At 38.3% G+C, this 19,522-nt stretch overlaps 3 protein-coding genes and 2 long non-coding RNA genes across 9 annotated transcripts in view; 3 read left to right on the top strand and 2 right to left on the bottom strand.

Moving 5' to 3' along the window:
* Positions 1-1,093: 1,093 nt before the first annotated feature.
* On the bottom strand, positions 1,094-5,636 carry LOC100175237 (flocculation protein FLO11). 5 transcript variants are annotated; one of them, XM_002125612.5, is made up of 8 exons: positions 5,502-5,623; positions 4,699-5,001; positions 3,301-4,529; positions 3,220-3,244; positions 2,917-3,167; positions 2,543-2,863; positions 2,277-2,419; positions 1,094-1,555 (listed from the first exon to the last, which is right to left on the bottom strand). In XM_002125612.5, exons 3-8 carry the CDS (start codon positions 3,362-3,364, stop codon positions 1,481-1,483), a joined length of 879 nt encoding a protein of 292 aa, XP_002125648.1. In that variant the 5' UTR covers positions 3,365-4,529; positions 4,699-5,001; positions 5,502-5,623; the 3' UTR covers positions 1,094-1,480. The 5 variants fall into 5 exon arrangements, with proteins under 5 accessions (XP_002125648.1, XP_002125757.1, XP_004227015.1 ...); XM_002125721.4 differs by lacking the exons at positions 1,094-1,555; positions 2,277-2,419; positions 2,543-2,863; positions 2,917-3,167; positions 3,220-3,244 and having other exon boundaries at positions 3,465-4,529; positions 5,502-5,636; XM_004226967.4 differs by lacking the exons at positions 1,094-1,555; positions 2,277-2,419; positions 2,543-2,863; positions 2,917-3,167; positions 3,220-3,244 and having other exon boundaries at positions 3,465-4,529; positions 5,379-5,557.
* LOC113474926 lies at positions 1,494-2,341 on the top strand. Its single transcript, XR_003396645.1, has 2 exons — positions 1,494-1,577; positions 2,246-2,341. It is a non-coding gene; the product is annotated as an uncharacterized LOC113474926 (long non-coding RNA).
* LOC113474925 lies at positions 5,610-7,481 on the top strand. Its single transcript, XR_003396644.1, has 5 exons — positions 5,610-5,699; positions 6,080-6,142; positions 6,297-6,918; positions 7,022-7,144; positions 7,454-7,481. It is a non-coding gene; the product is annotated as an uncharacterized LOC113474925 (long non-coding RNA).
* Positions 6,478-14,347, bottom strand: LOC100179149 (low-density lipoprotein receptor-related protein 2-like). The gene is made up of 14 exons (XM_018815183.2): positions 14,025-14,347; positions 12,484-12,604; positions 10,876-11,208; positions 10,312-10,497; positions 10,009-10,122; positions 9,789-9,860; positions 9,369-9,537; positions 9,052-9,300; positions 8,758-8,889; positions 8,508-8,672; positions 8,146-8,448; positions 7,518-7,864; positions 7,009-7,214; positions 6,478-6,904 (listed from the first exon to the last, which is right to left on the bottom strand). The coding sequence occupies exons 1-14, from the start codon at positions 14,071-14,073 to the stop codon at positions 6,609-6,611; spliced, it is 2,742 nt and encodes a 913-aa protein (XP_018670728.1). The 5' UTR covers positions 14,074-14,347; the 3' UTR covers positions 6,478-6,608.
* A 914-nt stretch (positions 14,348-15,261) lies between these two features.
* The window catches only part of LOC100186224 (uncharacterized protein C20orf194 homolog), a 12,804-nt gene continuing 8,543 nt past the window's right edge, over positions 15,262-19,522 (top strand). Inside the window, exons 1-6 of the mRNA XM_026837975.1 lie at positions 15,262-16,092; positions 16,487-16,570; positions 16,808-16,885; positions 17,416-17,444; positions 17,884-18,020; positions 19,241-19,419. Coding sequence (XP_026693776.1) covers positions 16,025-16,092; positions 16,487-16,570; positions 16,808-16,885; positions 17,416-17,444; positions 17,884-18,020; positions 19,241-19,419 — 575 coding nt within the window. The 5' untranslated portion in view covers positions 15,262-16,024. The remainder of the gene's footprint in view (positions 16,093-16,486; positions 16,571-16,807; positions 16,886-17,415; positions 17,445-17,883; positions 18,021-19,240; positions 19,420-19,522) is intronic.

The following is a 19,522-nucleotide window of genomic DNA, read 5'->3' as shown; positions in this document are numbered from 1 at the left end:
CCAGAGTTGGCCCATTACCCCAACATTGTATATGCACATTCTATTCTATATGGGTGAGGTCCTACAGTGAGGCATGCCATGGGACCTGGGATTTAGACCAGAGTTGGCCCATTACCCCAACATTGTATATGCACATTCTATTCTATATGGATGAGGTCCTACAGTGAGGCACGCCATGGGACCTGGGATTTAGGCCAGAGTTGGTTCATTACCCCAACATTGTATATGCACATTCTATTCTATATGGATGAGGTCCTACAGTGAGGCACGCCATGGGACCTGGGATTTAGGCCAGAGTTGGCCCATTACCTCAACATTGTATATGCACATTCTATTCTATATGGGTGAGGTCCTACAGTGAGGCATGCCATGGGACCTGGGATTTAGACCAGAGTTGGCCCATTACCCCAACATTGTATATGCACATTCTATTCTATATGGATGAGGTCCTACAGTGAGGCATGCCATGGGACCTGGGATTTAGGCCAGAGTTGGCCATTACCCCAACATGGTATATGCACATTCTATTCTATATGAGTGAGGTCCTACAGTGAGGCACGCCATGGGACCTGGGATTTAGGCCAGAGTTGGCCATTACCCCAACATTGTATATGCACATTCTATTCTATATGAGTGAGGTCCTACAGTGAGGCACGCCATGGGACCTGGGATTTAGACCAGAGTTGCCCATTACCCCAACATTGTATATGCACATTCTATTCTATATGAGTGAGGTCCTACAGTGAGGCACGCCATGGGACCTGGGATTTAGACCAGAGTTGGCCTATTACCCCAACATTGTATATGCACATTCTATTCTATATGGGTGAGGTCCTACAGTGAGGCACGTCATGGGACCTGGGATTTAGACCAGAGTTGCCCATTACCCCAACATTGTATATGCACATTCTATTCTATATGAATGTAGGTTACCCCAGCACCCAAGGTGCTACCGCATGAACCTTACCAGATATTGAAGCTTCCCCGAAAGTAGGCGACAACGGCTTCATTGGTAATGGATGGGAGATCTTCCCTTGACAGCCCGGCCAAGATAACCTGCGGTCTAACGACACATACATAGCAACCATAGATATCACATAATCTACTGAAACATTTTATTCAACGACAAGACAACACACAACAAATGTGCAAGAAGTAAGAAGTAAAATACAATTGCACACAAATATGATTGTGGGTGGAAGGCAAGGAAGGACCAAGCACCATGGATTTAAACTTTTCATCAAATATTGAAGAAAGAATAACATCATATAACAGTAACATAGATATCATAACAGGTGTCAAACTATTAAAAACATAGGGGAGGCAGGGATAGTTAGACACACAATCCTGTGAAACAAATCTAACTTATTGGTTGTAATGTTTACTGAATAATGTAGTGTAGAAAATTCTAGGCTAAGCCTGCCACCCCAAGTTTGGTGCATATAGATATCATATAACAGTAACATAGATATCATATAAATCACACACGAAGACGAATGGGCACGGTGTGTTCGGCGTAAACCGCGTCGGCTCCATTTAGTTCATCGAACTCATCCTGGGAACATTGTGACATCATAGTAAGTATGATTGTGACATAATAGTAGGTTTGTTCAATTGAGCGCCAGCCATTAAACTAGGATACGGGTCCAAGGTTTGCTACCATTGTGGGTGTATGTGTCCTTGGGCAAGACACTTAACGACAATTTCTCCAACCCAGTGGTCACTAACAGCATATCAAAATTGTCAGCCATACAGAAATATGATTATGGCAGAAGTATCATGATTTTACAAGTTACATACATAATAAGCGAGTACGTGATGTTTGAAACAGAACACCCGTGTTATAATGACTGTCGTTGCCCCACCATGCGAGGATAAATAAGTTACATACGTGGTAACTTGTAAGCGGGCACGAGGTGTATGAAACAGAACACCTGTGTTATAACGACTGTGGTTGCCCCGCCATGCGAGGATAAATAAGTTTTATACATGGTAACTTGTAAGCGAGTACGTGATGTTTGAAACAGAACACCCGTGGTTTAATGACTGTCGTTGCCCGGCCATGCAAGGATAAATAAGTTACATACGTGGTAACTTGTAAGCGAGTACGTGATGTTTGAAACAGAACACACATGGTTTAATGACTGTCGTTGCCCGGCCATGCGAGGATAAATAAGTTACATACGTGGTAACTTGTAAGCGAGCACGAGGTGTATGAAACAGAACACCCGTGTTATAACGACAGTCGCTACGACACAACCATCCATACTACCCACCAATGGTGAATCTTGCAACCTCCTGAATCGAGCAGCGTGCATGAACCGACGTTGGTATTTATAAACGAAGAATGAGATAACGATGATAACGGCAGCACTTATCGCACCGAGTAAAACCCCGACACCCGTAGATATTCCACCACCTGCGAATATTAAGGATACAAAACTGAATTTAATAAAGATCTTATAACACAATCTATTTTTATTCTTTTTAACAAAAATTTTTTACCAAACAAAACTCATAAAATTTTAAAATAATTTCTGACCTTGTTTTTTGGGAACAGTAGGTATTGTTGTGTTTGTTTGTGGTGTTGAAGATGTCATAGTGGGTGATTGTGATGTCACAGTTGATGATGTCATAGTAGGTGGTTGTGATGTCACAGTTGATGATGTCATAGGTAGTGTTGATGATGTCATACTGGAAGGCTGTGATGTCACAGAAGCTGATGATGTCATAGATGCTGTTGATGATGTCACAGGTGCTGTTGATGATGTCACAGGCACTGTTGATGATGTCACAGGTGCTGTTGATGATGTCACAGGCGCTGTTGATGATGTCACAGGCGCTGTTGATGATGTCACAGGAGCTGTAATGACATCACAAAGTTATAACGCCGACTCAGCAAAATCAAACTTTCACCTCTAGTGGTCGTTTGTGGTTGGGTTGTTATTTCTATGGTAGTTGTATTTGCTTGATCGTGATTGGCTGTTGAAGGGGGCGTGGCGTGTATGGTGGGCTGTGATTGGTTGGTTATATTCCCAATAACCTCCAACCCTGCTTTAAATTGATTTGATTGGTTCGTTACGTCGCTCACTATATCGCCTCCTGGTGGAAGTTTCTTCTTCTCCTCGTTTATCGTCGCGTTGCCGCGGAACTTTGGACTTTTACGCCTGATGATGTCATAATCATAGTTATGATGTCACACATTATGATGTCACTTACCTATTACTAGCTCCCACATTTTCACCTGGATAAAATATTTTAATTATTTTCAAATTTTTATCAAAAACAAACAAAACTCACCCCCAGTTATACAAATAATTCCGACCAATAAAAACAAGCGTAGAAACATCTTCTGTGATGTCATAATTAATAGTTGTGATGTCACAACGAACTTTTCACCAGATAATTGTTTCAGAATAATTAACCTATTATTACATCACAATCTACACATTATGTCATAATACCTGTAGTGACAAAACAAGTTAATACGACGAAACAATCGCAACAATTAATGGAAAAATATCTGACTACATTTTATATGAAATATTTAACACATGGCAGTTACAATATTTAATACACCAGTGTTGCCCACACCAGTGTTGCCCACACCAGTGTTGCCCACACCAGTGTTGCTCACACCAGTGTTGCCCACACCAGTGTTGCCCACATAAGCGGAAATACATTATAATGCATTGTTGAATGTTTTTATAAGGTAACATTGTGACAGGGAAATTAACATTATGTCCTGTGTTTTATGTTGGCATACATTTATACCATGTACAACCACCAACCAGATTATACACATAGTCACATAATGTATTATAATTGATTCCAGATCCTGCATACCCATGTTAGGCAACTATAAACAAATCTAATATCGACTCCTGACCCGGGAACAACAGTTTAGAAACCGAACCCTCCAATGTTCAAACTTTATCGTTAAACGGCGGCGCTGACAAACACTTGGTGCACAAATACGTGAACCCAAATGTTAGGGGGGTTGACCCCAGGATAGGTTTACGTGATGTTAACGCCGCCGTCACCCCTCCAGTGGCCCCAGACGTTCGGACCAGACCCACGTTATACTTGGTGCTGACGTCACCACCACAGATATAACATAACACGACCTCTGGAAGCGGAATTCGTGGGAGGACGGACTTCGTCGGGTCTTGCTGGAGAAAATCTTTTTGCACAGGGTGCCATTCTGGGGTAAACTTAGGCAAGCACGAGATGCATAAGAAAGTTATTGAGTTACAAATCACTTTAGCTCCTTTCGATGGTTCCTTGTCCAGCACGGTAGGATAGTAAGGAACCCCGGTTCTTAGCTGCTCGTACGATGGTTGGCAATGCACCGGGCACATCGACGGATGATCTTTGTCGGATTTAGCGCACGAGTAGCAGAATATTTGGGGTGGTTCGTCGTGTTGTTCTTGTGGTTTCGGAATGGGGGATTTCCCATCTTCTTCATCTGTGGCGTAATCATCACAATTATCGCGAGAATGTTCGTTTAATATTTCTTCGAGTTCAATCTGAAACAACAGATATCAACTACATTATGAAGTTTCGTTGATTTTCAACTTGGAGAGACATCATTGGTGGAAAATAAACAAAAGGAAAAAGCTATTACTAATATTACATTATGCCGACAACAATGTTATCATTGTTTGATCACAAACACAGCATTATGACATCACACACCTGCGACACGGGTTGTCGAATCTCGCATCCACTCGGTCGTTTCAACCAATAAAGTCGTTTCCCTATCGGCATTCTACCTCGTTCGAACGACTCCCATTGTTGCGCAAGAATCGATTTACAAACGAAACAAGCGTCAACCGACCAATCATCTTGCATGGGGGAGGCGCCGGGGGCGGGGTCGTGGTATTCGAGGAACGGGAAGAAAGGGGCATTGTGATGCGTACGTTGGCTTCGTGAGAATAAAGGAGAGACGTTCAACTCGGAGGTGGAGTTGCCGCAAACGAAACAAACGACCGTCGCCATCTAGAATGTAATGGCTGGTTAGTGAGTTCACTAATGGGTTGTAGCACCCTGGGTATTTAGGTAATGTTCCAACTCTAACCTAAATATCAGAATATGCTTCACTCTAGGATTGTAAACCCCATGCATTTGAATATAAAGTAATGCGTTGGATGTAAATTATACAAAAATATTTGCATTTTATTTATTTATTCTTTTGATTACAATAACACAGCTTATATTTAACTAATATAGCTGTGACAACAAACTAATACATTAACTATAGTAGTTTCATAAAATATTAAGTTCTATATTTATAACTAAAAAAATAACTTATTCTTAAATTGAACATTCTCAAAACAATACAGACATGCCATGATTAGCACTCATAATATACTTGCTTGATAAACCTTTACGCAGCTTGTCACATTAAACTACGACACATGTGCTTATAATGTTTATAAACAAACTTTAAGCTCGAAGAAACGGCGTCGTTTTAATCATTTGTAATCAAAGGCACTCACGGCAAAACTGATTAATCCTCGCGTCGTCTGAACAGCGGTGTTGTGTTTGGTATAGATGTGTGTGTGTGGTTACAGCAAAGTAACGGGGTGTTTGGGTGTAAATACAGCAGTTTAGATAATGAGGCGGTTTAGAAGGTGCTTCAATAATTATTAGGTTATGTATATGCTATGCGGTTATCAACAACTTATGAAATATTGGTAAGTATATGTTTTGGGAACATTTTGCAACTAAATTTACAAAAAAAAGTATAAAAATATACTAGATTTGAGTATTTGTGATCAGACTAACAAAAATGCAGCATATAAAGGTATTTTAAATCTTCACACTCCCCTACGGTAAAAATTTAAAGCGGTTTATAATGTTTTTATGTGTCTTTGTGACATCAGTTATCACGTGACACTAGAACCCCGAGAATTCCAAACTCGAAAAGTGTTGGTAAATTATGGTAAAACGTACGTACTTAATTTTTTGTTTCAGCTTTGTGATTTTACGTTAATGTATTCTGCTTTAATTAAAGGTTATAAAATTATTGATTTTGTAATAAATTGAGTTGGAAAATATTACTCCCCGATTTCAGGATGAATGTAAACTCCGGGGCGCCAGCTAACGTGTAATAGCATCATGAACTACAATCCGCAAGGTTCGCTACAGAGTTAAAATTTATTAATTGTGTGAACTAAATAACTAAGAAATGTGAACTAAATATAGTTTTTAAACATTCTTAAGCTACTTGTTGCACACTAGACAAATGTTGTTGTTTTTTTCACTTTTTAACATGCTTGGCCTCGATATAGATCACTCCCCGGTGTTTTGTTGTTCCTCCACTCTGGTTTTGTTGTTCCTCCACTCTAATGTAACAAATCCGCAAGGTAGAGATATAGAGTTGTACCATTTTTAACATCTAAACTACTGTAAAATAAATATGTTTTTAAAATAAATTGCAAAGTATTTTTACCACATATTTAACTTCGCGGGTAAATATTTTAGGTAATTTTATTTTTTTTCACATGCGAATTTTTAATTCTCAATAAAATATTAATAACAGTTTGACAGCGGGCATGAGTACCCTACAACTTCACAACAAACACAATAACTTGTACAACACGTCACAGATTGGTCTCCACTGTAATAGATGGTCGTAATGATAATGTCCGTGATCTTCTATATAAACTACTCGCGCTCTCTGCAAACTTTCGATGGACTTTGGTTTGAATTCCATCGACAAAGTCGGAGTAAAGGATCGGGTTCAGCGCGGAATTCAGCGGAAGAAGGACGACCGCAGATACCGCGTACATGATATCGGGAACCTCGATCCCGCTAAACCTCACGAACACTGTGATAGAGATGGGAACCCAACAACAAAAGTCGGTGACGATTAATCTGATGATCTTCCTTTGCATGGCTGGAGGGGTTGAGGTAATTAGTGTAATTTAAGTAACTTAACTTATTTCTCCCTGCATGGCTGGAGCAATTGCCCAAAAACACAAAACATTGATAATATCTTACCTCTATGTTGTAGCATCACCCTGGGAGAACTGATATCGAAGTGCATCGCGTATCGACGCGCTTTGACGTAGATGATGACGTATGATGACGCAACAAACACAAACGCGGTAAAATTAAAAGCTGCCGTCACAATCGGGTAAGCCCATCCCGTCTCCTGTGACGTCACAAAGAGCTTGGGCGTGCAAACGCTGTTGGCGTTGTAGAATCTGTGCGGACAGTGTGTCGTTCTAAAATGTGTTTTAGCAGCCACGATTTTATTTGACAAGTTTCCTCATGTAGTTTTTACCCATAGCTGGTTTTAACGACTGTGGTTTTGCTGCTAATTCCATTCTCTTCGTTGTTTCAGTTAGTTTAATGTTCGCTATGCTATTTTTTCCTGAATAACTATGATTATGTCACTAATATATGACGTCACTTAGTTATCTTTTTTGGCCTAATTTTACAGGTCAACTCAGAAGCGCCAACGTGCGACTGAAAAAAATACAAACTCCACCCACTGGGTGACTCACCCGGAGTAATATTGCATGTCTTGAAGATCAACCCCATGTTTAGTGGCGAACTTTATCGATTCAAGGTCGTCCCACGATGTCGCTGTTCGTGCCATGTTAACTTGAACCGTTGTGAGGTTAACAGCAGCGGGGTCAAAGGTCAAAAGTTTTAGAACAAAAGTTTTAGCGATCGCGAAACTGACGTCACCGTGACGAAAGAAGGGACTTTCCATGAGCACAGTATCGGTGAAGAAACGTTGTAGTGGTGGCATGGCGGGTATGAGCGCCGCAACTATGGATATTATCCATATAAAAGAAACGATGCTGAGAGCGACACCTACCGGCGGTCGGAATTTCGATTTTAGCGGCTGAAAAAAACAAATGTGAGTTTGAATATTTATTTGGGTGAATGTAACTTATTTATCCTCGCATGGCGGGGCAACGACAGTTCTTATAACACAGGTGTTCTGTTTCTTACACCTCGTGCCTGTTAAGTGCCTTACCTACGACACACACGCCCACACTGGCACCAGCATCGCGGGTTGAACTCATTACCTCTGGTTAAAACCAATTGCCTAATTTCTGTCCCACGGCGACGGTGCATATAATTATAAAAACAGCAAACATTCAACCCATACAATTAGCCTACCTTGTAAACCGCATAAAGTCTGAACGCAGTTAGTGTGACCATAATCATGACAGATGTCTCAGTTGATACAAACACCATCACCCCCAATGCTTGACATGTACCACTGCCCATCCAATGTTTAGCATGGGCGCAAAACTTTCCGCCATATTTGATCCCCATGGACCCCAACACGATGAGATAAACTCCCATAATGAGATCACTAATGGCGAGATTTAAAACCAGAATGTGGTTTGTCCGCAGCGAGGCTGAATAACCTTTACGTAAACTCGCGGGAATGCTTCGTAACTCACCAACAATCACCGCCTGTGACGTAAGGTTCATTAATATGGATCATACACACCATTATGACGTCATACACTCACCAGATTACCAACAGTAGCAATTATTCCAAATATCCAAAGAAACACACGTAACACAGGGCTTGCTATGATGTCATAATTGGACGACACCATCCCCATGTAACGCTCTGTGAGGTCATCAGGACATTCGTCACTTCCGTCGCTACAATCCAACCTATTGTTCATCACCTGTCACGTCATAATTGATGGTGTCAGAGAAAATGTGGCGTCACAAATAATTATGTCACAGAAATTATTGTGACGTAACAATCACCTGATAACTTTGAACGAACAATGGATCTTTATTGACGCAATAAAAGCGATTGTCGTCGGTACAATTCATTTCATCAGATTGATCAACACAGTGGAAGATTTGGTCGCAAACGTAAACATCTTTAATCGATACCTAAATAATTGACACATGATGGTGATGTGTGCATGACGTCACGGTGGCCATAAATACGCCACATACACGTCATTTAAATATTATGTTTTTAAAAGATTTCTTTCAAAGTCTTAAGTGACACTGTGTATGACTATAAATACGTCATAATGACGTCATACCTACCATTTTCCCACCCACGGTGCCACAGTAGAATCTACCGACACAACCAACTTCATCCGACCCGTTGTAACAGTCGATTATTCCATCACATCGTTTATATACAGATATCGTCATCTCGGGGTCTTCAACACAACGATAAATATCAGAACAATTCCATTCATCTACCCCTGTGACGTCACAATCCATCTTCCCATCACAAATCATCGAAGCGTTGAGCGCGATTGATGACTTCATATCCGATTTTAAATTTGTCTAAATTTTTTTTATTAAAAAAATCGATTGTTTGTTAACAATCATAATAGTTGAATGGCAATGCTTACTGTTACGTCACAAGTGGTGGGACGATCCACACAAACGAAGTTTGTTCGCGACTCGCAGTATCCGTTACATTCATCGATGGGTGTGACGTAATGATGTCGTAATAATGACTGACAATCGACCCCGCCATCACACGCGATGCCCTCCATGTTTTCGCATTCGATATTACATCTGTTGTGTGTGGGGGGTGAATACATGGGTTACCACGTGTGTAACTTTGTGGGTGATTGTCTTTATGTATGGCTGATAATTTAGACAACCCATTAGTAACCACTGGGTCGGAGCAATTGCCGTTAAGTGTCTTGCCCAAGGACACATACGCTCATATTAGTGTCATCGAGCCCATAACCTCTAGTTTGGGACTAGTGATCTAACCACCGCGTAATTACACAGTCTAGAATAATTAAACATGACAAACGAACCTGCATCGTTGGTTGATCATGTTTTCGTTTGTTGCGTCATCACAAGGTATTGTTGCCAAACAATAAGGTGGTCTGTGACGTAACAAAATGATTAATAGTAGTTATAATATATTCATGTTAATCTCCCTTAGAATCCCCCTTAATATATGAAACATATATCGTCATGAGGATAAATAAGTTCATTTAGCTTACACGTATACATATATTCACACCCATTCACCTCTCATCGCGATAATCCATGCAATCCACCACCCCATCGCACACTTGGTGGCGCGCTATACACTTCCGGTCACCGCACGACATCTGGCCTACGTCACAATGCAGATTGATGTTCCTGTATGACGTAATAATAAACTTTCAAACAAATTCTAGTTATGTCGACGTAATTATAAAACTTAAACAAACAATCAAAGATTTTGTTGTCACGACTTACGTAATCCCGCTTTAACAACTTACGTCATCGTGACGTCATAACCAAAAAATATATACAATAATATTACGGTGTAATTTCCCCGATACTTACTGTATATGTTCGAATATAGGATACCGTAGTTGTATCGCCCCGCACACAGGTAAGGGGTGGGAACACATACATTCATCGGAGAGGTCGCTACAGTCGAACACACCATCACACACACGAGGTATTGGGATCAGCATTGTACCGTCGGTGCATTGATGGCATAACGTGGTGTTGATGGTGGAGGGGTGTCTGCGTGGAATAATATGTGGGGATAAAATAATAGGGGGGGGGGGGGAGATAGGACACCTTTTAAAAAAAACTTCGAAAAAGTATAAAACCATATCCTCACGACTCCCATAGACCGTTGTTAATCGTCTAAAACCCGATCTTTTGGATATTATGTGCTAAAGGTGTCCCATCTTACCCCAGTACTATATGATAACGTGTTTGTTATTTACCTCTCCGAATGCGATATCGAATATCCAAATAATTAAAACAACGAAGAGAATTAGTCGCAATATTTGCTTGTAAGCGAAATAACAGTCGTTAAAACTCGTTATATAAGTCTGGCTGCCAAACCCACATTACCGTATAAATTAACTCGTATTGAGTTATAAACCAACTTACCCCCCGTATTCACCGGATATGACGCACAGATCTTCTCCATCGTCACAATCCTTTACATTGTCCCATAACAATTGTTGGGGTAAGGTACATAGCGCCCCCTGCCTGATACACTTAAACCCCACCCCTCCCATCCACCCAATGTCTTCAACACACCCGTTACAGGAGTTACCGTCACATATAGTTGACCTATCAACGCATTGTGACGTATGCTGGCATCGATAATGGCTGTCGCATGCTACGTCACAAGGGGTGACGTCACCACAGGTGATTGTTCCGTTACAAATATAACCTCGGTCCAATGCACAGCTGTGGTTATGGTGCAGAGGTTGGCAGCTGAAATAGAAATCAAATAAACAAATATTGATGACGTATATGGGGAAAACTTTAACGCAATAAAAATAAATTTACCTAAAACATTGGCCTTTGCACTTGTTGCCTGGGTCAAATATAATGAGAAAGACGTCGCTTATCGATGATTGAGCAACAAAATTGATTAAATAAATAAATGCAACTTATTTATCCTCGCATGCCAAGGCATTGACAGCTGTTATAACACGGGTGTTTTATACAACTTCTGCCCGCTTACAAGTTACCACGCATGTAACTTTATGGGTGGTTGTTTTTATATATGGCTGACAATTTAGACAACCCATTAGTGACCACTGGGTTGAAGCAATTTGTAATTTTTGTTTTCTTTCGTTTCCGCTACACCGAAACTTTATTATTCCCAACAAACCCGAAGTTAATTAATCGTCAACCGCAGATAAAATCTTTTAAAATAAATTCAGTTTGTAACTAAATTTAGCCACGCACTGATAAATAATAGATTGGTCGAAAAACGGAAATTGCGTATATAATTAAAACCTGTATTTAATTATTTATCATAGAAATATATTTACTTTCCTCAACCGCTTGACTTAAATAATATTTACCAATCGATTTTCTCGAATTCTGATTCAAAAACTATTTTTGTTTTAAATTTATTTCAAATAATTCATTTTCATTGTTGCGAATTCAATACGTCACAAACCTGGTATATGGATAACATATTCATCTGTGACGTCACAACGCGATTATCATGCCAACAATGGCTATGGTGTGTAAACAGTGAGTCACATTCTGGCGCAAAATTCAAACAATATAACACGTGGTTGGCGGAGGTTTGATATTTGAAGATAAATAAATGAACCAAAGGTGATAAATCGGTCTCGTAATCATAATAACCACATAATTAAGCTTGCCCATTATATGGGCTTGTACTAACCACTTTATTTTTAAAAACCAACACTTTATAGTCTGGCAGACGAAACATGATCGTTTAAATGGGTCCGTAGATTTTGTAGCGGGTTAAATTATAGATAATTGTAGGCTTGTAGCGGTATGAGGTTGGATGGGTCGGATTGATTGATTTGGGGTGAATTATTGGGGAGGGGGCAGTTTGCAGTCAATATGAATATTATCAAATTTAGAAATAGCTAAAATGGTAAACGTGGGCGATAATGGTAAAAGTAACTGAATATAAATGTTACCCATATATATATATATATTCGCACCGTTTCGGTATTTACCAAAAAGATAGATTTACTTCACTATTACGTCATCACTCACATGTATTTGGAGTAGTTTGGCAAAAATATTTCCCCAACTTCGTCACTTCCGTCGTAACAATCGAACTTTCCGTCACAAAATTTCCCAGCGGGAATTTCCCTTCCATCGTCACATCGAAAATCTGTCGAAACATTCCGTAGTTATGACATCATGGACGAAAACATCACGTGCACATTACGTCACTACATTTCACTACGATGTCGCAATTGTGACGTAACAGATAAGCAACGTAGTTTGAATTCATAGAAAGAATATATTTGCATATTGCTTATACAATAAGCGGGTTTTATCCACTGCCGTTTCGTCCTTGTATTCTATATTTGTATTTTAACTATTCCTCAATCTTCGCCATTGTCGATGGGATAAATTCCGCCGCGGGCGATCGTGAGGGAAATCATGTGTGAAGTCATAATGAACGTTGCTATGGGTGACTAGTATATATTCACCGCCATGCACGCGGAGTAACACCAAGTTCATTGTCAAGGGTGGGGGATCTCATTTATCGATTATGTGGCGTCGATTTATTCGATTTCTTTGCTCGATTTTAAACCGAACACCAAAAACAACAAGTTTCCCACACAAGGTATACCACCCACAACTCTCATTTCCCCACCAGCCCCACCAACCGCCCACTAACCCCATAAACCACAACCCCCACCAACACACGCGTCTTGATTATCCTTCTCACAAACCAATATTTATTTTGGAAATGTTTTAACTTTATATTCTGGTCGCTTCCACAAGGGGTGCTACATTTAGTTTTATCCACTCATATATATTGTTTTTCTTAAGCAGTGTATTACTTTGCCTACGACGTTTCGACGTCATGTTAAGGTCGTCTTCATCGGGGCGATATATATAAGTCTTATATAGCTGTAATAAAGCCAAGCTACATTTTATTGCAACCTTGTTTCCTACACGTATAATTTGAGTTCATTTACCTTGATAAAGACGCCCTCCTGTATACAACAACAAATCTGTAATAAATTTGTCAGAAAAGCTTAATCAGACTTGACATGCCTGCTGGCAGCAACAACCCATGTAACGACTTCGTTTTGCTGCTAATTCTTTTCTCTTTTTTATGCTATATGATTTTCGCCATCGTATTCATGGGAATAAATAGAAACAAATTTGTTTCGGTCTGTACCCACGTGACGACCATTCATACACGCCTGAGCGCGCACAACCCGGAAGTGACATGCACATACTACGCCAATAAACCTACGTATCAAAATCTACAAAATATAAAAAACTTGCCAAAAATACCCACGAGGACTTCAACAAACCTGTTGAAACGTCATAATAGCCATTGTTACGCGTCAATCATTATAATTACTGGAATTACCCAACCACGTGATTATAACTTATGTATGTAAAACATGAAACGTTGTGTTTCGAGAAAACTCCTGTTTTGACAAAGTTTAGCAAAACTATATTTTATAAACCTTCAATCTGTATATACGGCTAATTTAAGGTGAATTTATAGTCTTAATGTTGGTTTATATTACTTAATTATAACTAATTCAACACACATTACTTACACGTTGCAGTTGAAGCATGGAACGCGAGCAATAACAGCAAACGCTTCATATCGACGCATCGGCACCAACAGAATAACGCTCGCGTCGTCTCAACGTTTCTTTTTTTGCAACAAAATCTCGAAACCTCCGAAACCAAATACCGCGCGCACGTATAGTAGCCATGTTTAATGCGTCACCAAGCGCTTGTCTGGTTGTTTGTGTTTACTCGAACAAATTGGTATTCATGCTCAAAGTTCACGATATTTTATATACGAGCATGTTCCAGACGTTATTGGTTTAGCAGCCACGCTTTTATTTCACATATTTTTATTCAAGTAGTTTTTACCCATAGCGTGTTTTAACGACTGTAATTTTGCTGCTAATTCTCTTCTCGTCGTTGTTTTAATCAATCTGATCAGCGTTATCGTATTCAAAAAGATAAATAACCTCATATTATGTTTTAATATTACGTTATGCCTGACAACAAACTTTTTACAATACATCGCCCGTATTTATTATTTTTTTATGAAATATTTAAAAATGTTTTTTTTTTTTATTCTTATCTCCAAACGTCACAAAGACAATAGTTTGGCGAATTGGTCGAATGTTTAATATTTAATCGGGGTGTCGGTTTAACGTAGGGGAAAGTCCCCTGTAACGCTATTGCCGCGCTTCGGTAGCGCCGTCTAGCGGTTGAAGTTTTCAACAAATGTTTGTAAAACAGTGTTTCCAGATTATTTCTAAATTACTGTATATGATGTTGAGTTTAAGTGAAACGTGCAACACTTGGGTATTATTGTTTATGTCATAATAATAAACGTGTTTACACTGTGACGTAAACATTCAATCGATTGTTGAAAGCGATTGATTTAAACATTCTAAAACATCTCATTCATGACGTCTTAATTGCTGAACCATAAAAATAGCATACATTCACCACATGACAAGAAAAACGAAAAATTTTTTGATTTTTTAGTAAAGTTAAGAAGAACGAAGAATTTTTTGTAAGAAATTCGGGGCCTTTATAAAATTAAGTGTTTATTATATAGTTAAGCCGTTTTAATGTTTAAAAAAGGTTGCGTACGTGGTGTGTATTGTTGCGAAAGGGACTTGTTAAGTTTATATGTTGCAAATATTTTCAGTTTACCTCATGCTCGCAGTCAAGTGGGTAGCTTTATATACAAGGTTGTTGTTATCGTTGGTTTAGTGATAATGTGTTGAATGTTATATTTCTGGTTAACTACTGTTTCTTTATTTTCAGATCAAAACTTTTTTGATTTTCATTAAAAATGGCGAAAAAGAAAATTTTGAATTTGAAGAAAAAACTTCAAGGGAAAAAAAATTCGACAAACGTTTTTACGATCAGCAAAAAAAGTAATCGGACGAAAGTTACCGGAAAGAATGTGACGACTAATTTAAGGAAAAACATTCAAAAAGTTAACATTGAAAAAATTGACGCAAATTTTCAGTCGGTTAAAGAAATTGTAATTCAAGACAAAAAGAAAAAAACAAAAGAAGAAAAAATAAAATTGAATAAAAATAATAAAAACAAACATTTGAACAAGTCTACTTTGGATGAAACGGAAAGTTTGTTTAAAATGTTGTGATTGTTTTATGTTGCTGAATTTGTAGCGGAGGGACGTTGCTTTAAATAATTAGTTTCGATGTAAATCTTAATTATTAAATTTTATTGCGAAAAATTGTGTTTACTGCGATAATTTGTTAAAACTTTGTCTTGGCAACCATTAAAGAATTTCACCACCTCTGTTATATGATGATCACGAAAGGCATTAATTTTTTGTCTTTTCTCGCTGTGCTGTTCAAGAGAATTGTTTAATTGTAAATTTACTTCATTTTAACAAAATTTTCAATTTTTAAGCCAAAAACTTTCTTTTCACTTTCATGATTTTAAAACACATTTAATAATTTCTCTTCATTTGTTTGTCACCATAGTTACTTCGTTCTACGGCACAGGTAAAGAATTATTTCCATATTTGGACGTTAGTTCCACATGAGCGAGCATGAAGAAACGCTCGACGACGACAAGCAAACGAAATATTCAACAACAAACATTCAACCCCTTTATTAGGTGGGAATATATCAATAGTTTATAAATATTAACATTTGGCTGGCACCTTGGCGAAGTGGTTGGGCGCTTGGTTGAAGGTGAAGGTTACCGGGTTCACTGCTTGATGCCATTGTTGGCACGTGTGGCAAGACATAGATCTTAAATAATTGTTTCGATTGCATTCTGTAAACATATATTATTCATTTCTGTTAAAAGCAGTAGAATAACAATATTGTTTCTGTTGTTAATGGAATATATGTTCGGTGCCGTGGCATAGTGTTTAGCGTGCCTGCCTGTAACCCAGAGGTAGTGGGTTCAAGGCTCAACGCTGCTACCATTGTGGGCGTACGTGTCCTTGTGCAAGACATTATGTTTCGAAGTTTATTACTTAATGATGTTTCTATGTTACTTTCAGCTGTAGCCGACTTCGTAACATTCAATCGATTCTCACCGATGGCCCGGAGGATACAATCGTTGCCGTGCTTGGTATCGATGGCAGGTGCGGTTATGTAACTTATCGCACGGCGGGGATAACAACAGTCGTTATAACACGGGTGTTCTGTTTCATACACCTCATGCCCGCCGTCTTGCTCAAGGACACATACACCCACAACGGTGGCAGCATCGAGCCTTGAACCCATAACCTTTGGCGTGGAGGCAAAAGCTATGTTTTGCATTAATCAATATAAATTTTCTAAAGTGGTCAGGTTTTTTTAATCTTTTGTTTTCATCTTAGATATAACGAAGGATGCCGTGAACTCGCAAATTATTTATTATTTGATTTCTATGATCTGAGAATCAACCAACTGGAACAGTAAGTTGATTGTTATGTAATAATGGTCATTGTTCTAAAGTTAAACACCCTTATGGTAAAACAATCAACACATTCAGGAATTTTACTGTAAAATATTGTAGTGAAAACCAAAATAATTAAAACAACGATGAGAAGGGAGTTAGCAGAAAACCAACTGTTTCAAAACATAATATAAGTAAAAACTACTTAAGTAAAATGTCAAATAAAAGCGTCGCTGTTAAAAAAACCATGACACAGTATAATTAAGCCATAACTCAAATAGATAATAAACCAACCGTGGATTGTGATTTGAACAAAATAAAATGTACTTAAACAAAGTTCGATGTAAAATATAGAAAAGTTTGAGTTTTAAAAATTCCTGTAACAGATTATAATAAATTTCTATTAAAACAAAGCGAAATTAATTTAAAGAAAAGTTTGCCTACCTTAGTTGCACCACATGCGGTAAGCACATCACGCTTGAATGAACACGGTAAATATATCAACACAGGGAGGTTGTTAAACCAGTTTAACCGGCCCATGCTTTGCAGGGAGGGAATACCAGACGAGGATTTGGACGGTAGGTTCAGTTTGGTGGTGCTTCGTTTATTATAGTTTTTGTAATAAATATTGTTTAGGTGTTTTATTTTAATAAAATTAGTTCGTAAATTAGTAATTTATATCAAAGTACTATATGTTGCTGCATTTATTGGGTTTATATAAATAAAGTATTCAGTATTTATTAAGTTTTGTCCGTTTTGTTTTATCAATAATTTTATCAATTTGCAAGTTCTTGGTTTGGGAAATGTTTTGAATAGATTTTGTGAATGTTTGAACATCAGATCCAAATAATGTTTGTTGTAATTGTGAAGTATTTAGTTTAATTTAAGGATGGTTTTACAGTTAGGAACGGCAGTTTATAAATTTAATTCATTAATTTACTTTTTTAAAGATTGTGTATTGAAATACTCTCAACAAACTGTGTTTAAATATTTCCCCGATCTTAAATATTCCGACAGACTTGATAATTGTGATTCGACGATCCAGTGTTGCCGTATATTGTAGCTCGACGCTGCACAACCATATTCTACCTTACATCGCCCATTGGAAGAATCTACAAATATATTCCCCACCCAATGAAGATGGGGAACACCAGGTGAATAATATTGATTTGAAATATATAGTTGCTGCCAGGTGTGATGGAAAACTTAAAAATAATTTTCCGCTAAAAAACCTGGTGTTTTTCTGCCTAATATTTTTCAGCAATACAATGTCCAGATTGCCGCAATAAAGTTTTTATGGCGGTCCGCCATAAACTTTATTATTATGTTATGTTGGTGTAATTAAAATATCTTTTTTTAACTGAACAGCCGAATAATGCGAAAATGTTTTAAAATTAAACTTTTGTGATGTTTAATTATTTAACAATTCCATTATGATGTCATAGAGTGTTTAAAACAACAATGCTAATTATGAGTCGGCACTTTGTTGGTTTTGCTGACTCGTTACGCACCATTGTTTGCACAGGCCATTATGACATCATAATGCATCTGCGAATCCTTTCAAAAGTTTAATTTATTTAAATATTGATTAGTGTGAAAAATAAAAGGCTATAAAGTTGCACTGTATGGGAGTTATCGCTGACTGTGGCCGAAATCCCTTGCTGCAAATTGCAGTAAAATAGCGTAAGGTCAATAATGCAAGGTAAATGTGGATTTTGATGTAAACAGTAAGTAATACTGCTTGTTAGATCGTAACACATGCCAAATGTTGGGGGTAATAAGACGACTTTGGCGTAAATTCAAAGTTCTTGCTTCAAGTTGCACGAATACCTATAAATTAAGATTTATATTACAGTAAGAAATATTAATAATTTAAATTTTTTATGGATTGTTGTGACAAAAATATTAAATAATCTTCTCAAATGAGTAATATCCAACTGTGGCATAAAGTCTTCTTATGCTGCAAGAAAAAATAAAGTAAAAACTTTGGAGTTCGGTTTGTATTACGAGTAAGATACCGTTCATTAGACCATGACGCATTTGTAATTTCTGCTGAATCGTAACTTTACGGACATTTAGTAAATCGAGTTGTTGCGCATGGCCGTCCAAGCGTAACATGGATTGTGTGATGTCATAATGTGTTGGTGAATGTAGCTTATTTATTCTGGTGGGGTGGAGCGGTTGTCATTAATGGGCTCAAGGACATATACACCCATATTGGTGGAAGCGTTCAGCCTTGTTGTGGCTGTGATACTTCCAACCACTGAGCCACGGCGCCGGAATATATGATGTTGATAATCATGTTATGTTAGTTTAATTAAATTCCCAATTTGCAACTTTAAAACAAACAAACAATAATGTCTAATTATTGCAGGATGAGTCAGATTTGGAGGAATTTAAAATCCGAAGTTTTATTTCTATGTTGGAGTCGTCGCGGTTGGTTGGGTTTCCTTATTATTCAACAAGAAACACCTCTATGACATCACAGTTCAATAAATTTGAGATTGAGAAATGGCCGATTATTCAAGCGTTCGCATTGGAGAATGTAGGGGGGTGGGTTATTGTTGTTGCTGCAGGGGGATGGGTTCATGTTGTTGCTGCAGGGGGGTGGGTTATTGTTGTTGCTGCAGGGGGGTGGGTTATTGTTGTTGCTGCA

Source organism: Ciona intestinalis, unplaced genomic scaffold (genome assembly GCF_000224145.3).
Source record: "Ciona intestinalis unplaced genomic scaffold, KH HT000043.2, whole genome shotgun sequence".
Taxonomy (NCBI): Eukaryota; Metazoa; Chordata; class Ascidiacea; order Phlebobranchia; family Cionidae; genus Ciona; species Ciona intestinalis.
The sequence above is the reverse complement of the archived record's forward strand: the minus strand, read 5'-3'. Positions and strand labels throughout refer to the sequence as shown.

Excerpts from the sequence above, each read along its gene's own strand:
- LOC100175237 (XM_002125721.4), bottom strand. The coding sequence starts at position 5,001 with ATGGCGACGGTCGTTTGTTTCGTTTGCGGCAACTCCACCTCCGAGTTG. Across the intron at positions 4,530-4,698 it reads TTCGACAACCCGTGTCGCAG|ATTGAACTCGAAGAAATATT; the intron begins GTGTGTGATGTC and ends CTGTTGTTTCAG.
- LOC100179149 (XM_018815183.2), bottom strand. The coding sequence starts at position 14,073 with ATGAAGCGTTTGCTGTTATTGCTCGCGTTCCATGCTTCAACTGCAACG. Across the intron at positions 10,498-10,875 it reads ATATCCGGTGAATACGGGGG|ACACCCCTCCACCATCAACA; the intron begins GTAAGTTGGTTT and ends TATTCCACGCAG. Across the intron at positions 8,673-8,757 it reads TGTTCGTTCAAAGTTATCAG|GTGATGAACAATAGGTTGGA; the intron begins GTGATTGTTACG and ends ATGACGTGACAG.